The sequence below is a fragment of the Opisthocomus hoazin genome, chromosome 6 (assembly GCF_030867145.1).
Source record: "Opisthocomus hoazin isolate bOpiHoa1 chromosome 6, bOpiHoa1.hap1, whole genome shotgun sequence".
NCBI classification, from domain to species: Eukaryota; Metazoa; Chordata; class Aves; order Opisthocomiformes; family Opisthocomidae; genus Opisthocomus; species Opisthocomus hoazin.
In genome coordinates this window covers 66,795,520-66,817,528 of record NC_134419.1, presented here as the reverse complement: position 1 = coordinate 66,817,528, position 22,009 = coordinate 66,795,520, and the positions used below count along the sequence as shown (strand labels likewise).

Below are 22,009 nucleotides of genomic sequence, written 5' to 3'. Positions count from 1 at the left end.
GTCTTATGAGGTGTAGAAAAAATTAGCATACAGTAACCTTCATGAATTTTATAACAATAGAAGAAAGCTGCCTCAAGCACTGAGAGAATGTGCAGTATAAACTTTCTCAATAAACACTTTTCAAAAGCTCCTGCCCTTTCTTGTCTATTCCACATCCATCAGCAAACACGTTTGCAAGCATGCAGTTCCCTAGAACAGATTCTATTTTCATCGTCATCTAGACCCTCCTTTGACTGTCCAGTGTGAGGTTTTTTTATTGGGCAAATTACTTCAGGTTTGAAAGAGAGCACCGAAGTCCTTTCATAATGTGGCAACACTAATACTGCCTGAGACGCTTGGGGTTTTCTTGTTGAAACGCTGCCACCAACATGAAGCAAAGGCTGGGATCATTTCCCTGTCTTCGGTGAAATTCGCACCACTCTAGATAGAGTTAAATTAAACTTGTGGTATGACTTATCCCTCCAATTGATAATAATGCTTCTCAAGAGCCAACCTGTTTCCTTTGGCACAAAGCAGACTGCACCAAATTGACTGGCATTTTCAAAACAGCTTAATGAGAGAGAAGAAAACACCTTGGAGCATCTTCTGAGGTCTTCACCCTTGACTGTTTTTTGTAACAGCTATGTTACAGCTGAATGCTGCATTATTACCATCTTCCAGGAACAACAATGTACAAACATTTCCAGCTAAAGTGCAATTGCAACTTACTATTATTTTTATTATTATTATTGCTAGGTACTGGTACTACTGTATCTTTCTTAGGAAGTGTGTGGGAAAACAAGGATTTTTTTCCAACGGACAAACAAATAGGTTACATACCCTCCTCTCCTTTCAACTTCTGAACTCTGAGTCACAAGGATAACAATCTATCAGAAGACAATGGCATGGATGCCTCTTGCTGAAACAACAGCTGCAATTCCTCTTTTACTATTGATATTACACAAGAGTTTATAAAAAACATTACTCGGAGAAGCTTATTAATTCACAGTATTTATACTTTACATTGTGGAAGATGTGAATTAATTCTACCCTGTTCTTCTATATATGTGAACAGGAACACACATGCATATATATACACACAAAATATATGTGAGCTGATCCTTGAAGGTGAGAATTACCCTTGACACAGCACGGATTGATGTAAATATTCCAGCTATTTCCACAGTGCCTGCAGCTTGACAGTTGGGCTGAAAAGAGTTCTAAACAAACCTTTGTTTCATATTCTAGTAGCGGCTTGTCTTAAAGTGTTCTGGAGGAGATTCAGAGGTTGATACAAATCTTATCCACAAAGAACCTAAATATTCTAAGTGAATAAGTCTAAAAAGCAAACAATGGGGAAACCTTCTACTGGCTAATAATTACTAAAAAAAAAGTCTTTTCTTGAAATGTAGACTATTTTATTCAAAATGTCTGTATTTTAATGTAACCGCATGCATTTTGCCTATTCAATAGCCATTTAGATTTTAAAAATACCAGATGAATCAAAGGAGAATTATCACAGATCTGCTACTAATGTTTAGTTGTTTCTGTAAGCGGAGGCTTGGGATGAGGATTCCCAGCAGTCTCAGCTTCTGCTCTCAATTCTGACTGATCTGACAGATGACCTCAAAGGGTCAAACTGCAGAGCTACTTCCAGGAATACCTATCCGTAAGTTAGGCACCTACATCTCTTTAATCACTTGCTTGACTTAGATCCTTAGAAAGACGAGAGCACTTGGCTTCAAGTTCTTTGGTGTTCTGGCATTGCTACCTCTGAACAGCTGTCTCAAAGTCAAGCCACCACTTAAAACTACAAATACCCATCTAACAAGGCAGTAAAGCCTACATACATCTTTCTGACAGGATAGCAGAGTTTCCTTGCATATGCCGAGTACCTTAGGGAAGAAAGAGTGGTCTCCTGTTACAGTTTGGAACCTATTAAGATATAACAGTCCATCTAAGAAACACACACGGCAATTCTGAAATCATGAAAGTTTTAATATATGACTTCCTTCAGATTCACTGTAATTGGAGCTGACCCTCTGCTATCCTTCAAGGAGTTCAGTTTCAGCTCCACCTGTCTGCTTCTTAAAACTCAAAGAAACAGAAACCGGACTAAAGGAAGAGGAAAGAGAGTGAATCCTAATGTTGATGTAAAAACAACTGCTGTGCCCAAGTGTGCCATCCCCTGTTTAAGATTACAGCTATATCTACTGAGACAGGCACAAGAGGTCTTGAGCTCTGAGCCCAGAGGATGTGGAGCAATTGGCTGATTGACTCATCCTACTTGGCAGAGAATCTCCCTACGTATGGTTCATGGCTCCTGTGCACTCGGCAGATCATGTCTGGCTGTCTCAGAGTGAAGAATGAGGAATGGGGCTTTTTCTACACCTGTTTGTATGTCCTCATGTGTCCAATTTTAAGCTTCCACTTTAAAAAAAAAAACAAAACAAACAAAAAAAACCAACAAAACACCACCACAGTGACTCTAACTGCCTGTCCCTAACTGCCCCAAAACAGCCTTAGCACTGCTGCATCTTTCTGCACGTATTATCTCAACAGCAGCATCATTCACACTCCTATAAGAATGATAATAATTTATTTGAAATGGATAAAATTAGTGTGTCACGGTGGAATGTCTTTTTTTGTTGGGTTGTTTTGTTGTTGTTTTTGCAGCTACCATACAAAATAATAATCCACCACTGAAAAGGATGCTGTAGATTGTCCATATCTTGCTGCTGAGGGAGGAGCGGAATACCCTTGCCTCAGTGGAAGAACACTTGCCAAAGGGTACACCTGAATAATAAAGATTCGCAGCTGGCTCTCAGCCACACTATATAATATGGGCTTGTGAATGTATTGCTACACTGCTGTTGCACTCCTCCAGTATTTTGACTTCTCTAGCAGCTTCTGGATGGCTGACAGTCAGTATCGGATTGCTAACAGCACTGCAAAGTTTGTGCATTGCAATGTATTCAGTCAGCACAGCGAGCCATTTACTTTGTTTTAACAAGATAACTGGTTGATTAATATACATTACTGTGGGGTGTGCAGCAGATTTATTTGCTTCCCAGATACTTGCTGAATACAGGAATGAGGAGTAAACAAGTTTGTTTTCAGTTATTTGTTCTTTACTGGAACAATTCCTGAACTTTTTACTCAAGCTTTATTCTAGTGAACTATCGTTTAAGCTAATGGCAATTTTGACTGAGTAAGAACTTTAGGAATGGGTCATTTCACAAAATATTTTAAAAGTCTAATGACACAAGATATCCCTGTTCAGGATCTGTGAGTTCAAACCAGATGTAACACGTTTGAATAAAATACTTCAGTGATCACTGTTTCTGCTTTTCTGTTGCAGATTACAGATAACAGTGATGTACCTTGGGCCTCCTCCTTTCAGTAGCTGAATGCTGCTAAATCTTTAATACACTTCTGCTGAATTACTGCTTCCAGCCAGGGCAGTGATCCTCTTCTCATTCTACAAAAGGATCTTGACACAGAGTTGCTACATGAATTGCCAAAATTCACTAAAACTCCTGGAAGACACACCAAAATGAAACTACGTCTCCCAAGCTCCCAGGACCACCATGCCGAGTAAGCCAATACATTTGCTCCTTGCTTTGCAGAAACACTAGGGCTAGACTACAGCAGCAGGTAGGAAACATGGGAGAAAAGTCACTTCCACATTCCACAGTACACTTCAAGCCAACAATCTCTCTGATGCGTGCTGAAATTCATGGACTGGGATTACACGTATTAGAATGCAGGAAAGAAATCTATACTTGACATTCATCTATCAACGATTTGTGTAATTAAAGCAATCCTTCATGATGTGGAGGGATGGCTTCTGATGACCCCACAAGAGTTCTCTTTCAAGCTCAAACTCACATAAATATATCAATTCTCCTAAAAAACTTTAAAAACAGATTATGCATTCATGTACTTTTGCCGCCCTAAGAGATTTTAACTTCACCTGCCACTTCCTTACCTTTGTAAACAGTTTCTGAATATTTCTGACTAAAACACCGTTAGAGCAGCTAACCTCATTTACCCTGGGAAACTTGTTTTGTTTATGAGGGCAATGTAGTTCCACAAAGATTCAGTAAAAACTCTTCCACTCAGAAAATTCTTGACCAAAAATGTTTTGTTTGATCACTGAGTAATCAGCTTTGCTTCCCATTTCCCAGTACCAGAAATATTTGCACTATTTTTGTTGGAAACTTATTTTTCTTACTCTAAAGGGCTATCTTCACCTGATGAAATTAAAGTGATCAGCACCTTTCCCGCCTGTTTTTACAAAACCCTGTTCAAACAAACAGGCCCTAAACAAAAAAACAAAACCAAAAAGGCTATTTTCCTGGAAAGACTTTATTCACTTCCATTTGAATTGCAAGATATGTAGGAGGAGGGAAAGAATGTAAATGTCAGTGTGTTTTTAAGAGCAGTTTATCATGCTGTAAGTTTCTATAGCATAAAACATCTTCTAATTCTAGATGAACTGACATTAGAAGGGCTAAAATAAACTAATGCACCACGATGCGTGTTCAAACTGCACAGAAATAGAAATCAGCTTCTTTCTGAGGAAAGCTAGGGCAAGAACTGAACATCCCTCAAATCCCTGTTGAGTTCTTAAGGCTTACACAAAACTTTCAGGTAGCTTTGTAGACCCTCAGTAGACCTTCACACAGGTGACATCTTTCCTGTTTATGAGATGTGACTACTTATTACATCACCACAGGATTGCATATGAGCCCAGGTAAGTTGTACCAAGAATTAACCCAATGATTCTATAATTTTGCTCAGTGCGTGTGGTTCTATGGTACTCACAGCATCCTACTGGATACACAAGCAGTTTTAAAAAAAAAAAAAAATAGTTAAATTAATTGGAAAAATAATATCAGTGGCAGAAGAAAAGGCACTAGAGGAATTCTAATTGTACAGAGAAATCATCATGCCAGGCATAGAATCACTAGAAGACTCTAAATCCTTCCATTTAACACCAATACCAAGATGAAAACCTTTCCACTTACAGTCAAATTTAAAATCCCCAATCAAAGCCCTAGTTCAGCAATGAACATTTCAAGCACAACAAAAGGAAAATAAAGGGATGGCACAAGAAGGAAAGAACCTGAAAAAGTAGTCCTAAAGGATGACTCAACGCATTAAGTACCTCCATATGTCTCTTCATACTGCACTGGAGACACCAGTTCAAATCAGATTCAGGGCACCGAACTGAAATTAATTTGATGGCACTAACTCAGTAGACTGTTGTGCATCAAAATATTGCACTCATAATCAGATACTTTTTGTTCATCACTATTTAGAACTGGGTTACAGCCAGAGTTCATGGGAATACATTATTTTTTCATTTGAATAAAGAACAGATTCACTTCAGAGTCCAATTCTAAACCAAAGCAATTCTTAGTGTATTTCTCTTTTCTATATTCCAGTAAAAATCCCTTCAAATTCTGGTCACCAACTTAGAATTGGCATCATAAACTCAAAAATCACACTCCACCAGGTACTGTTTTCTCTCTCTACTCTTCGTACATAACAACACTTAGGTTTTCATAAGGGCAGGAAAGCATTTTTCTGTTTGTTTATTTGTTTGTTTTTCTCCGTGTTAGGAACCATTTGATCAATGGTTAGAAGCTTTGCCAGCTTAGCTTTCTCAGTCAGTGGTGCAATTTCTTTGTGCTGACGTGGCTATGCCAGCTACTGGCCAGGCAATTAGACGCAATTATACTGGCAAGGAAGTCTTCTGCCATTCAAGAGCTGGTATAAGCTAAATCAGAAAAGTAACTTTTTTTTGTCAGTAGGGATGGTACTTTTAAGCATAGAAAAGGCCTAAAACTCGACATACTCACCCCTTTAATTGAGGGCTGAGAGAACCACTAGCTTCAGCCACGAGACAGGGCATTAATCCAGTGCTTCCAGAGGAAGTCAAATCCTCCACAAAATAGAGATACAAAAGAGCCAAGTCCTAGTAAAGTATAAAAAGCCAAAAAGAAAATTTCCCTTTTCATTTTCACATGGAAAAATCGCTTCAAAAGGCTGACATATATAAATGATAAAGGAGCAGTAAAGAAAGGATTATATTTTGGCAGTGGATTTTCCAGTTCACCTGTAAGTTTCAGTGCACACAAAGCACTCTCCCAAAATACCTCTGCTAAAATCTCTCTGAAGGCAAGGTGACAGAGAAACAATAATGGGCAGGTCGAAAGAGACTCTTAGCAATTCTACAGTGATTAGTTTCCTGAAGTGAATTGCAGTTATTTTTATGAAAATAGACAATTCTGCCATAAAAATCCCCAACTCTGACTATCTACCCTACATGTAACATGTAAGTAGGCTGTACCCTCAAATCCAAGTAGAATCTATATTCATTGCCAAAAATACGTAAATGCCAAATTTGTGAGGATAAAGTAGATCTCAGCCATTCTGAAGACGTAGAGGTAACACCTAAAATAAAACTGAACTGGGCCTTAAGAATACCAAAATAAAAGCAGGTAAAAGGAGTGTATTCTCCTATTTTCCCTAGCAGACTGTCCAGTCTCCCTGAAAATCTCTTACTTGGCATCTGAGCACAATTTTCTATATCACATGCTGTATAATGGAAGCTACATGAGCACTGTGACACCAATGAAGAAGCGAGCAGAATCACAGAATGTTTGGGGTTGGAAGGGACCTCTGTGGGTCATCTAGTCCAACCCCCCTGCCGAAGCAGGGTCACCTACAGCAGGCTGCACAGGACCTTGTCCAGGCAGGAAAGAAGCAGAAGTATGCTTCACCAAACTGCCAAGGTAGGAAAAGAAACAATTTTGAAGAGGGCTAGGCTCTCATAAACAGGGCTGAAAATAATGACAGAAGATCCAAAACCCCAGTATTTTGGATAATAAATGGGCAGAAAATTTTTGTATAACAAATACATGGAAGCAAATCCCAAAGCTTCTCCGTTAGCAGGGAGAAAACTTTTCTTTCAGTAGCTGCCAGCCTGCACAAACACACATCGTAACACACTGTTCTAAGGCAGATTTCTTTGTGAAACTATAGCACCAGCTCTGAGAAATAAAGAAGGTTATGTATATGTTCAGACACTATAGCAACAAGAACCTCATTGGATAGAACAGCTCTACTACCCAGTTAGCACAAATGAAATAAAACATCTGCCTATTTTGAGTGTTTAGCTAGCTAATGTTACTGCCAAATTGAGTCATGTCTCTAATATATTCATCCACACACCACTTTAAGAGTGGAAATTACTTTATTCCCTTGTCACTTGATGTGAGGCATCTAAAAGCTAAGTAACCTGCCCAAGGTCACTAAGCCCCTTTTGCTTTCTCCTCCCTGTATCTTACAATACCTGAAATGAAACCCTGCTGATTTATACTGGAGACAGCAGCACCCCCTTTGCTCCTCCTACTGTCAGTGGGACCATCAGCTCTTTGGGGGGATTGAAACTTAGCACAAAACTTGGCTCAATACAAGGACATGTGGGTGTTTTCTGGCTGTAATCTACGAGTCAGATATATGAGCTAATCATGTCTTTTGCCCTTGGACTCTTGGGAACTGTGAGCTCAAGATGCTAACAGCCTGGAAGCATCACATTCTGACTGCTCTGTCCTGGTCTTCGATTGTTGACAACTTAAAACAATAGCGATTAAAAATATACATGTACAGAAGAACAATACTTTCACTACTACATGCAAGGCTTAAATGAGACACTTTTGCCTTTGCCTCCCTTCACAAATAATCTTGGTTGCACATCTCTTTTTTACATTTATGAACAATCTTCTGAGATGATTAACAACGGAGCTAACTGACATATAATGTGAATCTTCCCACCGTTCTCCATTCCAAGTCGTGCAGCTGAATAAAATTCTGCTCAGTCAGACATAAAATCATATTAGAGGAGTTCACTCTGAAGAGAAAGAACTAAATCTGAAACAAATAAAGCAGTGTATAACTCACTTTTAATGAGACAAGTTCCTAAAACCACACTAACCGTAAGCCTAACAAGGTAACACATCACAAGTTTTACCAGCTCACTGTTCAGTATGCAGTAGATCTTCAGTCACATGAGGGATTTGCCCCACATACAAAGTGAACAAGTATTATTTTTGCAGTCAGGATTTGTTCAGCAGAGCATTTCTGTTTATTAATAATTATACCTTATGGCTATACAACACATTTTGCTCATACTACATGTGTTCAAAGACCTTCACCCATCACTGAAATCCCTTGGTTCACACACAATGTATTTCTTCACAAAGCCCTGCAGTATTACTCAACAGTTTAGAAAAGAACAAAAAAATACTCTATCTTTCAACTGTACAAATTCAGAAAGAAGGTAATGACTCGAACATGGAAGTTGGCTAACCCTGAAGTAACATTTCCTACGTCTGGCAAAAATGCTGTTGGATTTTTATTGACTGTAAGTATTCAAGATCTTGGTTTTGGATCCGATTTTTAAGACAGTGTTTTCCAGCAGCTGCTCACAACTGTGAGAATGCCTTAGTTAAAGGAGAACATATGACCCCCTGCTTTGCATCTATTCTTCAAAGTCTCAGGATGTCCACACTTCTCTGGTGTATGAGAGCTGATAGGTTATAACCCAAGATGCTGTGGCTACAGGGCATGGATAAATCAGAAACAAGAAAGGAGTTTCATAATTTCTATAACATGGGACATCTTTCTACACCTTTATTAAAGTGTTCTAGTCTGACAAGTCATTCTAAAAAAAACAACGCTCATCCTGTGGCATATTCAATACCTCTAAGTAAACGTCTTATACAAAAAACATGCCTTGCTGACAGGTTAAGAAAGATATTTTTGCATGGGATTTTAGAGTCAAGCTTGGTTCTTCCTGTACTGTCGGCACTCAAAATTTTCTGACTGAAATATAGTGAATCATTCTTTTAATCACATAGCATGGATTGTAGCCCGCTTTTACAGCTGCATCATTTTCAAAGAACTAACAGGTGAGAAATAGTGAAAAAGCTAATAAAAAGGATATGATCAAATACACATTAGGAGCAGGTAAAGTAAGTAGATGCTTCTTTACATGAATCTACATACTGTGATCCTTACTTAGCAAAATTTCTATTTATATATCCAGCTCATCCTGAAACATTGTTCCCTGCATAAACCAGCTTTTATTTAAAAGACCACTTACAAAAAAAAAAAAAAAAAAAGTAAAAATCAGAAGACAGAACTACAGTGCATACAATACAAATGGAAATATTTTTTCCTTATACAAACACTATGGCTCTGCATGAGAAGCCAGCAAGGTGAATACCCTACAAATCAAACTGCAGGTTGCTGACAGTCGGCTCAACCATTTCCAGATGTGGGTTATTTCTAAATTCCAAAGATGTTTTTAACAGTCAATATTCAATCCACATAGTTTTTTGCATTCCATTTTTCTACTACACTTTGATGTGAGGGAATTTATGTTACATAATATGCACCCACAGACACACGCAAGCTTCACCTTCAACAAATATCCTATTTGCCAGCATGATGGCCACAGACACATAAAACCGGTTATGTATGGCAAGTAAGAGATGAAGATTGTTTTAAAGGAGATAAATGAAATGGCCATGCCCTTGTCACAGGGGAAGATCTACATGAGGACAACTGGGACTGAGCAGGTGTCACTTGCACACGCAAACACAACATGGGGAAAACTAGGAAGACTGCATCCCTCAGCTCCTGCAGTCTGACTCAAAATAGAGGGGATGTTATGCCAACTAGGCAGAGGCCAAGTCCTCGGCAATTCCCCTGATGCTGCAAATATGCAGAGACAGACTGAACTGAACTAACTTTCAGGAGAGACCAATAAAAAAGAGATGCTGAATGCATTCAAGCACGAGGGGATTTACCAGGATTTTAAAAAATATTTAAAACAAAATAAAAGGAATGATCAGACCTTATGGAGGAGCAGTGCCTTATACACTGGCTGTTACATCGGACAGACAGCAAACTCACTAAGGAAGACAAATCATACTGAGGGGATAAAAATTTAAAATTACAGAAATAGGAGCTAAACTGCTGCTGTTTCTCACCACGGTAAATTTCAGTCTGTATCAAACGCTAGACTCTCTAACAAATACAGATACACTGCCCAGAAGGGGGCCTGGTGAAGCAACCCTCCTGGTGCATGCATACAGCTCAGCTTCCTCCGGAGAGTGAACACTACTGCTCTCCGTTCATTTCCTTCTGCTGGAGGTGTTCCTCAGGCTCACTCCTTCACCAGAAGAGTCTGGAACATGATAGCATCAGTTTCCTAAGCTATTAGTGAGCATCAAAGCACTTCACAGAACAGATATTATTGTTATACCATGTTACATGTATATAGGAAAACCAGTCCAAAGAACAATAAAACAACTCATACAAGGTTATCCAGACACTTGGCAGAAGCAGCTCAGCTAATATGCTTAGCTTGTGAGCTCTACGCCAACGACCAGCAGGACATACAGCCCCTTTCAGGATATGAGCTGGGGGATGTCCTCCATCTCTGCTTAGCTCTCCTCATTTGCACCCTGCTATGAAAGAGCCCTATTTCAGTCATTGTGGACAACTCTAAAACACTGTGGCAAACCAGAGAATAGATCAGAAATGTTTATGGTAAAGCCCTGAACAGAATGTGGAGTGTGGTATCTTTGGTCTTTTCTTCATCATTAATCTCACTGAGGGAGACCTTTGTTTCAGCATTGTTGCACAGGAAATTGGTGCCTGAATTAAGGATGCAAAGTATCTCATTAACAATTCTAGACAAAATAATTAAATTTCATATAGGCAAACTCTGATTTAAACCTAGGAAAATAGTTAATTAAAAAAAAAAAAAAAGTAGAGTTGCCACAGAAGGACTGCTGCATAGATCGAAAGATTGTGCCAATGGCTAGTATGGTAAGGTAGGCTCAAATACCTATTATTTCAAAGACTTTCTTAGACAGGCAATAGTACCTCTGTATCCCAGTTCTTCACTTCCAAATAAGGATAATAGCTAAATCGGAGAACACTAAGGATAAGGCAAGATACGCAATAGAGACTATGTCAAAATCCCACAGCATTGGGTTTGTGCACGGGTAAAGCACAGCAAATTTGAAGCTATTTTTGCTACATTTTGTTTAAGCTAACAAACTATTTCACTGACAGCATTTCACTGCTATGCAACAAAGATTACACTTTTTCAGGCAAAGGCATAACACACCATACATTACCTTCAAATGAAATTGCAGATCTATTTTTTCCTACGAAACAATAAAGATAAACACTGCCTTGATAACATCTGCTGAGTTGCTTCTCACGACAAAAGGAACTTCACCTTACATTCTGCTCTCCAATGAGTGATACTCAACATAGGTATCAAGACTATTAGGGTATTTAAGACCAAGATGTTAAAATCCTACCTAGAGCTGATAAACTGTAGCTATCCCTACAGTCACCAGAAAGGAGGAGACAAATTTCCCAGTTTTTGCACCTACGTTTGAAGCCCACAGACAGTCCTTTTTTGTCATATTTGATAGCAGTGCTTGCACTACAGGAATATAGTCGCTCCTTGATTCTACAACATAAATCTGGCTGGTATCTCTGGGATTAAGGGACATCTGATACAGTAAAAAAAAGATAAGCTATCAAAAAAATTTCTTTTTGGCAAAGTTCAGCACAAAGACCTTGAAGTCAAACATGGCCCAGACAACAACATATCTAAATCACACAAACTTTGTAGGGTTCCTTCTGCCAAAATCCAAGCTAAGCACAAATGGAATCAAGCAAGGAGTTTCTTTCCTGTCCTGGTTATAACAGGCATGTTTAAAAGGACAAAAAGCCTTTCCAAAAGTCTAACACTGACTTGAAGACTAATCTATGACTTGAATAAACTAAAGCTAACTTTTAATTTTATTTTCCAGAGTTATCCAGGTATCAGTAACCAGGATACAAAAATCAACTAATGAGATGCTATTTGTACTCTTTCAGTGAGTCAGTGCTGCCATCTAAAGCTATGTAAGGGGCATGCAAAAGAAATTCAAAGTCATGCATCTAAATAACATTGAGGAAGCACGTCTGAGCAGACAAGACAATACAGGATAAGTCAAATATGTTAATAAGATACAACAAAATAATGATACTGCAGTACCTGAAGGAGCAATTCTTTCTCTATCACTTCACCTGTCTTGCTGATCAGCTGCTTCTGTAGTCTCTGTATTTTCTGAATCAGCTCATAGGTACTTGGGTCACTGGCCTAGACAAGAGCATAGCAGTCTCAAAAATTATACATTACGACAAATTAATGTTTCTTGCTTGCAAATGAAAACCATCATATCTCAGTGTCCAAAAGTGACAAATATAAAATCAGGGGGGGAGGGGGGAGGTGGTGGGGTATTGGGGTTTTTCTACATTGCATTCATACAAGCAGTCCTGAAACTGGAATCTCTGCCTCTTGAAGCTAAGTTGGAGGATGTTCATGTTTAACACTATTACCCTCATCAATCCTCCTCAAAATTAATATAAATCGGAGTCCTTCAGAGCTTAACCCTCAAACCAACACAGACTGGCAGAACTACATGGCAGGGAAGGAAAAGGAGGTTAGTGCGTCATTTTTAGCAGAAACTGAAACTGCCCACTGACATATGAAAAGCAGTAGAAGTATCTCCCATTGTTTTAAGAACTTCAGACAGTGTCAGCTGAGTTTTAAGGAGAGGAAGATTTTTCTCTTGAACAAATGAAAGAGTAACTGCAATATAGTATTTCAAAACAGGTGTAGGATTTAAGACCAGAAGCTAGTAGATGTCTCTCCTTCCCTTTTCATTCTTTTGTCACAGATTGCATCTGGAGGAAGCTCTAAGAAGCAAACAAATAACTCTGTGAGGAGCAGCCAGCAAAGCTTACTCTTTCAGCACTTTGTATCTTGTTGGATCCTTTAATGAGGAGCAAACTCTGACTGAAGCTTTTTGCCACCCGGGATTCACAACACCTCTCTCCCACATGCTTTCTCCTCTCTCATGTGGTGGCTCTGGTGGCTAATAAGGATTAAACTCACACTGCAGTAAAGACTCCAGTAAAGTCTTGTTCCGTGCGTATTTGCTTGAGCTTATAAGGAACTTTGTATCTCATGGTTCTTAATCCTTTGTCTGATTTTATCTAAACTGACTAATCAGTTCAAGTGTAACTGGGACACTAATACAGATACGCATGCAGTGCTCACAATACTACATCATTTCCTGAGAAACCAGGCTAAAAAGTAGTTCAGTCCCCATGAGCCACTCAGTCCCTGATTACTTTTATAGCACTGCCCAAACACAGTGCCATTTTGTGACAAGTGTAGTGATATGAGGGTGTTTGTTCATTAGGAATTGAACCAAAACCCCATCAGGATTATTTCATATGGATCTTGCCATCTGCTGACATTTCTGTGGTCCAAATACAAACCAGTGACCTGGAATGGCAAGACGCCATTTCCCACTCTCAGTCTATTCATACTTTAATTTTCCCAGCACTGGATGTTTTGAATGGCCTGATTTTCCTTTGTTACAAGGTGCTGCTGGAGATTGTACCTAGACATCTTTAACCTAGTTCAGCACCCTGCATTTTATCTCTCTTCCATGAGAAAAGGTAAGCACACCATTCAGCTTAAAGCTCAGAAATTAATCATTATGCTAGTAAGCACAGCCAAAATATTCAGCTCTGCTTCCGTGGGGACTAGCATGTTACCACTCATTATTCGAGCAGCTGAGCAACGCAGGCTGGCATCAGATCAGAGATCCATGCAACAGAGAAATCTCAGCTGGTTCTGACTGACAATATCCAGTGATGCCAAGTGATGGTCATATATTTGGTCTGTGCTTAATGATAGATTTTTTATTTTTCCCCTTTGTTTTGTGTGTTACAACAGTGTGAAAATTCAGATTTGCTGCTAACGTAACAGTGGAACTCACGTTACCTGGAATGGCTATCTCTGGGAGGCCACCACTGATTATGTGGAGGCCTGTACCTTTTCTCACAGATGTAATTTACCTTCCAACCTCATGTCTGTCGATTTCCCAGTCTACCTGTCCCATGACCCTTTCTAATTCTGGCTTTCTTCCCATATACATCTCTCTAATTGGTGAAGGTAGGATTGTATCTTTCCTGTATCATCATCTTTCTCACCATCCATGTTAAGGAACTACCTCCTTCTAAATTCACCTTGTGCATTCTTATTCCCTTTAGCATTTGACTAGCTCTTTACAAATCCTTCTGCAATTTTTCATTGAGAAAGTGACACAAAAATAACACTGATTGCATTGTGCAAGGAAACCATTCAGCAGTTAACCATTCCACTGGTACTATGGAAATTTCAGTCTGCCTGCCCCTTCACATAATTTGCATAACAGTAAACTAAATAGGCTTTATGCTGTGTCACTGATTTGGTAATATGGGCTTTGGGAACTTGAAATGCTGAGACATCACCTCTAATTTTCTCCATCTGTGAACATTCAAGGGATTCTCCAGTTCTTCTTCCAAAACTTTGCTCCGAGTCTGTTCCCTTAATAGTTCCTTCTGCATGCGATGAACCTCCTGTCTTAAGAGCAGCATAGAACAAAAAGAAAAAAAAGCACATCAAAACCACATCAATGTGACCAAGGCACTAATAAACATTAGCAATAACAAACCACTCTCCCATGAACTACAGTACTGGCAAAGTAACTCTTGTGATTCATAATTGACACCGATACCACTGTACAGGTGGAACCATAAGATAACACAGTTAGACGTCTTCACTCACTTTAGTAAGAATGGATGAAAAAAGGGACTTCTCATCAGTCCCTGGGCCACAGCCTACTGAATCTCACTGTCCACTTCTTCACATGTGTATTAAGACCAGAAGGACACTTAATTCATCTCGAGTAACCTACAAATCATCTATGGATTCATACCCAGTTACCCCCATATTCATTCTGACAGCCTGCGTTTGAAAGAAGGTTTGAAATCTATGTGGACCACACAATCCAGTAAAGAAAACACACTCTAGGACCTAAGTATGATGGACACTGTTCTTTAGAGAATCCATGTTTGATTTCTTTCACCCTTACTACCTCTCCTCTGGGAATTTCAGGAGTGATTTGTTGCTGAATTTAAAAGTAATTGAGCATTCCCAAGACGCATTGACAACTATGGTCCTATAGTGGGAATGCGGGGGTCGAGGGGCAGGAAAAAAAAGGGACATTTTGCAGCAGTCCAACCCTTATCGCTTTGGTGGGTGGATCCTGTAAGTTCTCCAAGGGGAAAGAGGGTGGAGGACCACCACATGCCTACTGTCCCACTGAATATTTTCCTGCTAAGCTCAGAGTTGCATTTAGCTCACTAGAAAGAAAAAGGCTTTTTTTTAACTGTGAGGTTGGACAAGGTAACGGAAGAGGAAAAAACCCACATCTCCAAATGGCAAATCAAGAAGGCTAATTAGCAGCACAAGTGATAAATGGAGTCTTTCGACAGGCAGTTTTCATGATGGTTTTGGACTTCATTAAAGTATGTGATTGCTGCTGCAGTTAGCAAGAATTGATCCACCTATCATGGCATGCATCACAAGATACTTCAATACTGTCACTGAGTTTCAATACAGTACTATCATGGCATGCATCACAAGATACTTCAATACTGTCACTGAGTTTCAATACAGTACAGACTTTCAGCTGAATGCATTTGGGCAGCAAGTTCAAATCCTATTCCTGTCTGCAGTCAGTCAATGAAAACTGCAATTGCTAATGTCTTATGCCCAGTTCTCTTTTCTGTTACACCAAATCAAACTGGCATAATTCCATTGAAGTCAATGGGACTGACCACAGATTGAAGTTCATTTGCTCCAGTGAAAGTCATGGAATTATACTGATACAGTTCAGCTAAATCTCTCGCCCAAAACAGTGGTAGCTACATAGAATTAGCATGACAGTCATCTGCTAAAAACATGGCTTCCTCTCCTTACAAACCAAGACTGATTCTATACAAAATGACAATAGTTTCCCATCGGCAAAGAATACACCTCAAATACCGGAGGGTTAAAAAAAAAAAAGAAAAAAGAAGGGAAGCGCTAAGCCAGAGAAGGAGGAGATAAATCAGGCTGGGGCTATTAAACTTCTGTTCTAAAGAAACACAACCTTCAATGAAAATTTAACTAAATCTTTCTCAGAGAGTAAGTCTGCATATAAATCTGGAAGAAGAGAGCTCTGAAAATATGGAGGGGTTTGTTATAAATATGTCAAATGTTCCCCATCCTCTGTGGATTGCCTAATAAAAAGCAGTTCCACTAATTTGGGCCTTGGGTACCACTAAGTAGCTCACTGAACTATGAACACTTTTTCTGCTGCTGTCTGTCAAGTTTATTCTGTAGGCAGTAACTCACAGTAAAAGGGGAAATATGGGAACTATTTCAACTTTGGCCAAGATGTCTTTTTTCCTCCTTTTCTCCTTCTTATATTTTAATTTTCTTCACTGCTGATAAATTGTTTTGTGAGTTCAATCCACTCTGTATTTGAGGTCAAACCAAACAATCCCCTTCTCCAAGGTATAATGTTTGTTGATACAAATCTTTACCATGCATAAAACATCTTTTTGGTTTCAAACACAGAATCATGGATGCAGTCACTACAGAAATGTATTCAATCAGTTTTTCTACCTCAGCTCCTCCACATTAGCCACAGTCTTGCCGAGTATCCCCTTCTCACGTCGAAGTTTTTTGATCTCCAGCTTGAGAAGCCGGATGTCTTCAATTCTCTGCCTGTATTGGGTTTCACCCTTGTTTAAGATGGACTGCAGGATTTTTATCTTTTCATAGAGCAGAGCCACTTCATCATTGCGCCGAACAAGCTGGGACCCTAGGATGCGTCTCTCGTTGATAACCTAAGGACACAGTGCGAAGCAATAATCTCAGTTACAGTTTCTCAGTACAATCCCAAAGTACCGTGACTATGTTTGCATCAGTCAAAATCATGTGCATTAAGAAGTTTCACCACTATTAGTGAAAGAAATATGGCAAGGGCCTAATAGTTTCCCCAGTGTTTAGTCACCTGAATAGTATAAACTACATATTCCATTCTCTTCAGTATCTTAATATTTTTGTTTCAATGGCACTATAACAGCTTTAGTAGTACCACATTTACAGTAGCTGAGGATCTTGATCTTAACAATACACCGGACAAATGAGAGAACAGAATGCAGTGTGTTTGAAAGCCAATTTAGAGATTCCTACCTGGTCAAATTCCTTCTTCTGCTTCAGCCTCTCAGCATCAGCTTCAGCAATCATTTTTAGGAGTTCTCTCTCTTTTTCTTCCTGATTTTCTATAAAGTTTTTGGTTTCCAGAGCCTGTTCGTTCATTGTCAACAGTTCAGCCTGATGGAGTCAAAGAACATAGGTAATCTGTGCTTAGTAACAACTTCCCATTACACAAAGCCGGAATGAAGAAATAGGACTTCAATAAAATCTCATACATTCTTTTAGTTTCCTGAGACGTACATATTTTGCTAGTTTTTGAGAACAAATCACTAAGACAAGCAAGCATGAAGACCCGTAAAGAAATGTTGTAAAGAGTATTTTAATATTGTGTTACACACAACAGAAATTTGGATGGATTTTTATCTATGACAATGGTTCAAACTGTAATTCAGAGGCACTTCATATCATAATTTTTTTTTTTAAATTAAGTAAGTCATATTTGAAAAGCTTTTGAATGGAGTTGCTATGTTACGAAAATCTAGCAGATGTAAATTCAAAGCCAGGCTGCGATGTAAGAAAGGATAGCTCACCTTGCTGGAAACGGCAACAGTCTATGCTATGTAATACAAGTTAAAATCAACTCGGGAAAGCCAGAATGCATGGAAAAGATGGAAACCAGGCATGGAAGAGCAAACCTGAAGAGCTTTAGCACCTTTTTAGTGGATGTGTAAATGAGCAAGACTGGGAAAATAGGGGCTGTCCATAAGTGCAGGAGAAGCAATGCATTGTTACAGTGATTGCACACCACTAACACAAACACTGGAATCTGCCCAATAATTCTACCCTATTGTCATGAACTCTATAATTCAAGTCATGCACGTAGATAAAAATGAATAAGGCCTTCTTGGATTATTAGAAATTTCTATCATTGCTAGGCAATTAGTCAGCGCCAAGATGGAACTAGCCGACTAGAGTCCATTTTCACAGATATGAAAACTTTCAAGCCTCGACTCAAAGACTTTTCCATGACTCTGACCCTTATAAAGGATGATGTTTAAGCTGCCTTTTCAGAAAGAGCATCATCCAGTGCTGAAAAAATGAGGCTGTGATGAAGGCTGCACCTGAAAAAACAGTGATTTAAGACAGAAAGAGTTCCATCGTCATAATAAAATAGCTTGTTCACTTCCTATTTTCTTTAATAAAATTCTCATTTTCCCCATATGTGCAACACTCATATCTCTCTTACTCAGTGTTGGATGTTCATCAGAATCCATCAGCTGCATAAAAATGTAAGCCACTTCATATTGAAATGCAATCAACACTCTGCAAAAGCTGTCTACAAATGTGAAACTGCTCATGCGTTTGGCATTGCTGGATAATATTTTTTTAATATATCAATATTCTATGTTCTCCTTATGTCAGAAAAGATATGAGTTGTAAACAAGAAGTGGTATTAGATGTTGGCAGCAAACAGTCATATAAACAAATCTCCTCACTGGAATGCACTAAGTTAAAATAAATCTGAAGTGCCTTGTACAGTAAAGAACATAAATACTTTAAGCCATACAAAGGCCCCACAAGCTAACAGGACTTTCAGTGAGATTAAATATGCTAAAAGGTACAATATGAGGGTCTGTGTACATTAGGTAAGAGAAAAGGAAATGAATAAACACAGTCACTGTGCAAGCAGAAAAATGGTCAGGTCTGAAAATGCTGTAAATCAGCACAGCTCATTTGAAGTTGGTTCAGAGAGTATATAAGAGTGAAAGAACAGTCAGCAAGAAAGGATAATTTATATGGGACCCCTGCCAACATCTCAAACCAAATGCAGACCAAAGTCTTGTTTAGATTCTGAAATATTACGGTAAGTGCGGAGATTTTTTATTTGTTCCAGAGGAAAACACGAATTTTATAAAAAGTATAACTGGGGCTGGACACAGAATGCTGAAACAACAACAAGTCAGAGGTTTTACATTCAAATTTCTAGTAAATGCTGAAAAGAAAAAAAATAAAGATATGCACGACCATCTGCAAAAACATAGAAAAGCATTTGACAGCAGCTCAAACCTGAAAGGCCAGAGTTCTTATAGCTTTCAGATACATATTTTTCAACATTTGGATGTTTCATCAAACCAGCCTGATCCACAAGCCTGTATGAAGGCCAACTGAGATCAAAAAGTGGCATTGTGCTGGCTTCAATGGGGCTTGGATCAGGCGTCCTCCGTTCCATTTACCATGATTCTACATTTTTAATACCTTTACGCCAGCTGAGGCAAGCATAAATCGAATGTTTGTATAATCTCATTCCTGTGAATCTCAGTCCTCCATGTTTTAGCGCATTCCTTAAAATTATTTCTCAGGAACAGCTCGCTTCCTTCACATCAGCACAAACAGGACAAATTGAAGCTGGCTTGCTACACAAATAATTGGGTTCTTTTGTGCCTGTGTCAATCAGCTCCCTCTTTGAATTCTCCTCTGCTCTCCTCCTTTATTCAGCAGAGACACTCACATAGAAGACCACAATGCCCTGAAGCTAGTCAGTAATGTGATGTCAGTGTATGGACATACTTGCTAGTGAATAAATGAGTGGGTAAACCATGTAGCAATCATCTGTTTGTCAAATGGTTGGCAGACAGTTCCAAGGTGATGAGACCGAACTGGGGACTAGTTAAGGCAGAAAGCTGCACACAGGAAATGGGGCGCTGTTTGACTTCTCCATCACTGATAGAACAACTCTGAGACAGATCAGGTATAAGAACACAAGTCCATCACCTTTTTACAAAGCTCTATTGACATCTTGTCATAACTGTAATGTGCTGAGAGGGGCTGAAAATTCAAGGAGTCATTGCAGCATAGCAATAAACTGACAAAACAAAACATTGTGGAAAGTGGAAGGGGACTTTTGTTTTTGAGGGTTGTCATTTGTTTCCTGTTTTTGGTTTTTTTCTCGTGCTTAGTGAAGACAAAAAATAAGCTGCTGTGGACACTAACTCCTTAAATCTTTTGAGAATGCAGAAAATTGGTTTGAGATATCACCACAAATCTAATAGCTTATCTAAGGATGAGCCGCAGCCAGTGCTGAGAAGAAGAATCAGAGCATCAAGCTCAGACTTCCATTGATTTAAAATAGATTCTTGCTGCTTTATACCACAATATTAAAATAACATTCTATGTAGAGAGACCTGCTAAAAGGCTCTGCCTAACTCCCAGCAGACTAATGCTTGCTAGTGACACAGAAATACAAGATTGTGAAGTGTAACATAATGGGGTTTGCACTTAAAAACAGCAGAGAAAAAAGTTTTTAAAAACAAAACTTGAATTATAAGGGTCTATATTAAAAAGTTTGCTAGAATCAGGCTATCCCCAAAATCCACATTTCTGCAAGCAAAATGGAACTTTTTAGTAAAACTGTTCTGTCACCAAGAGATTTAAAGCTTACAACAGATAATCCAGTACCTTTCTGATTATAATGATAAGCAGACATTACATTTGTCAGATACACAGAAGATTTATGTAACTAATACCTCTAAAGGGTACTGAGGTCTTGTGCTTCAGCTACAGCACTTTTTATTAAAATACAGCAAAACAACTACCACAGACCAGGAACATGATAGCAACATGGGAACCATCCTTTGTAAGAAGGTGTACATGTAAAGGCTCTTACTTTAAGCGATTCCTTCTCGTTCTCGGTTCGCTGATGTTCCAGATGTGCTTTCGCATGGGCTGCTTCTTTGTCTGTCATCTCCTCTTTCAGCAGATCCACCTGATGCGTCAGAGTTTTCAGTTTCTTCTTCATTTCTGCTATCTCATCCTAATAGGACCGGAAGTGTGATCACAAAGAAGGATCAAAAAAGAGCAAGTTTGTGCTTGGGAGTTCGGGCTATTTTGATGTTGGCAAAAGTAACCACAGTGCTTGAGAGGAGATCTGTTCTACGTACCACAAGACATTATTTTCTAATCCAAAAGAACAAAACAATTTCATTAAATGACTATTTTTTTGTTTATGCTAGCATGACACTGCAGTTAAAATAGCCTTTAAAAGATACATTGACATAAATAATGATCACCAATTGTGAGCATAAGCCACCATTTAAAGTGCTGGACACAGGGTAAGAACTAGCAGTGAATCCAAATTAGTAAGATTCTGATCCTACTCATCTGTCTTCATGCTTCTAGTAATGTGTTTTTCAATAAGGCTGTATGCAGTTGGGCACAAATGTTTATAGAGTGGCTGATTTTGTGCAACTGAACATACCCATGAGTAAGATACCTACATGCCTGCAAGGAAGTATAGGCAAAAATGGAGAGAAGCATTTGCTATGTGGTAGCTTGCACATAGGTGCAAGGGAGGAAAAAAGTGTTCTCAGAGATTGAGAAGTCCCTGGTATAAAAATATTTAGCATAAATTTTAAGCTCAGAGCAAAAAGCCTGGTAGCACTGCAGAGAGATCAGGTCACTAGGACTACTTCTACTCACAGCACAGAGGTGCCTGCCCATACAAAATTTAGAAACTGTTTCAACTCATTGCAGTAATGGCACATGTCGCGATATGACATGGGAGCTAATAAATTCAGTGATTAGACAGACATGCTCTTCTGGCTCTAATGAAAGGAGCTTTAGAAGGTATTACTCCTCTGCCAGAGGCTGCCACCTCACAGAGAAGACATCATAACCTTTTGTATCATAACAGATTGTTTTTGAATGAAACCAGGGTAGCTTAGAGCTCTTCCAGCACTGTCCACCATAGGTGTGGATTAATTGACGAATGATGTTTTCTTGCATGAAATACTTAACACAGTTAAGAAAGACCTTGAGTTATGGCAGTCTTCACAA

At 39.0% G+C, this 22,009-nt stretch overlaps 1 protein-coding gene across 1 annotated transcript in view; it reads right to left on the bottom strand.

Annotated features, from left to right (window-relative positions):
- CFAP58 (cilia and flagella associated protein 58) overlaps nucleotides 1-22,009 on the bottom strand; it is a 63,754-nt gene that overhangs the window by 11,032 nt on the left and 30,713 nt on the right. Inside the window, exons 11-15 of the mRNA XM_075424259.1 lie at nucleotides 20,841-20,987; nucleotides 17,213-17,353; nucleotides 16,640-16,863; nucleotides 14,437-14,548; nucleotides 12,125-12,229 (exon numbers count right to left, since the gene is read on the bottom strand). Coding sequence (XP_075280374.1) covers nucleotides 12,125-12,229; nucleotides 14,437-14,548; nucleotides 16,640-16,863; nucleotides 17,213-17,353; nucleotides 20,841-20,987 — 729 coding nt within the window. The remainder of the gene's footprint in view (nucleotides 1-12,124; nucleotides 12,230-14,436; nucleotides 14,549-16,639; nucleotides 16,864-17,212; nucleotides 17,354-20,840; nucleotides 20,988-22,009) is intronic.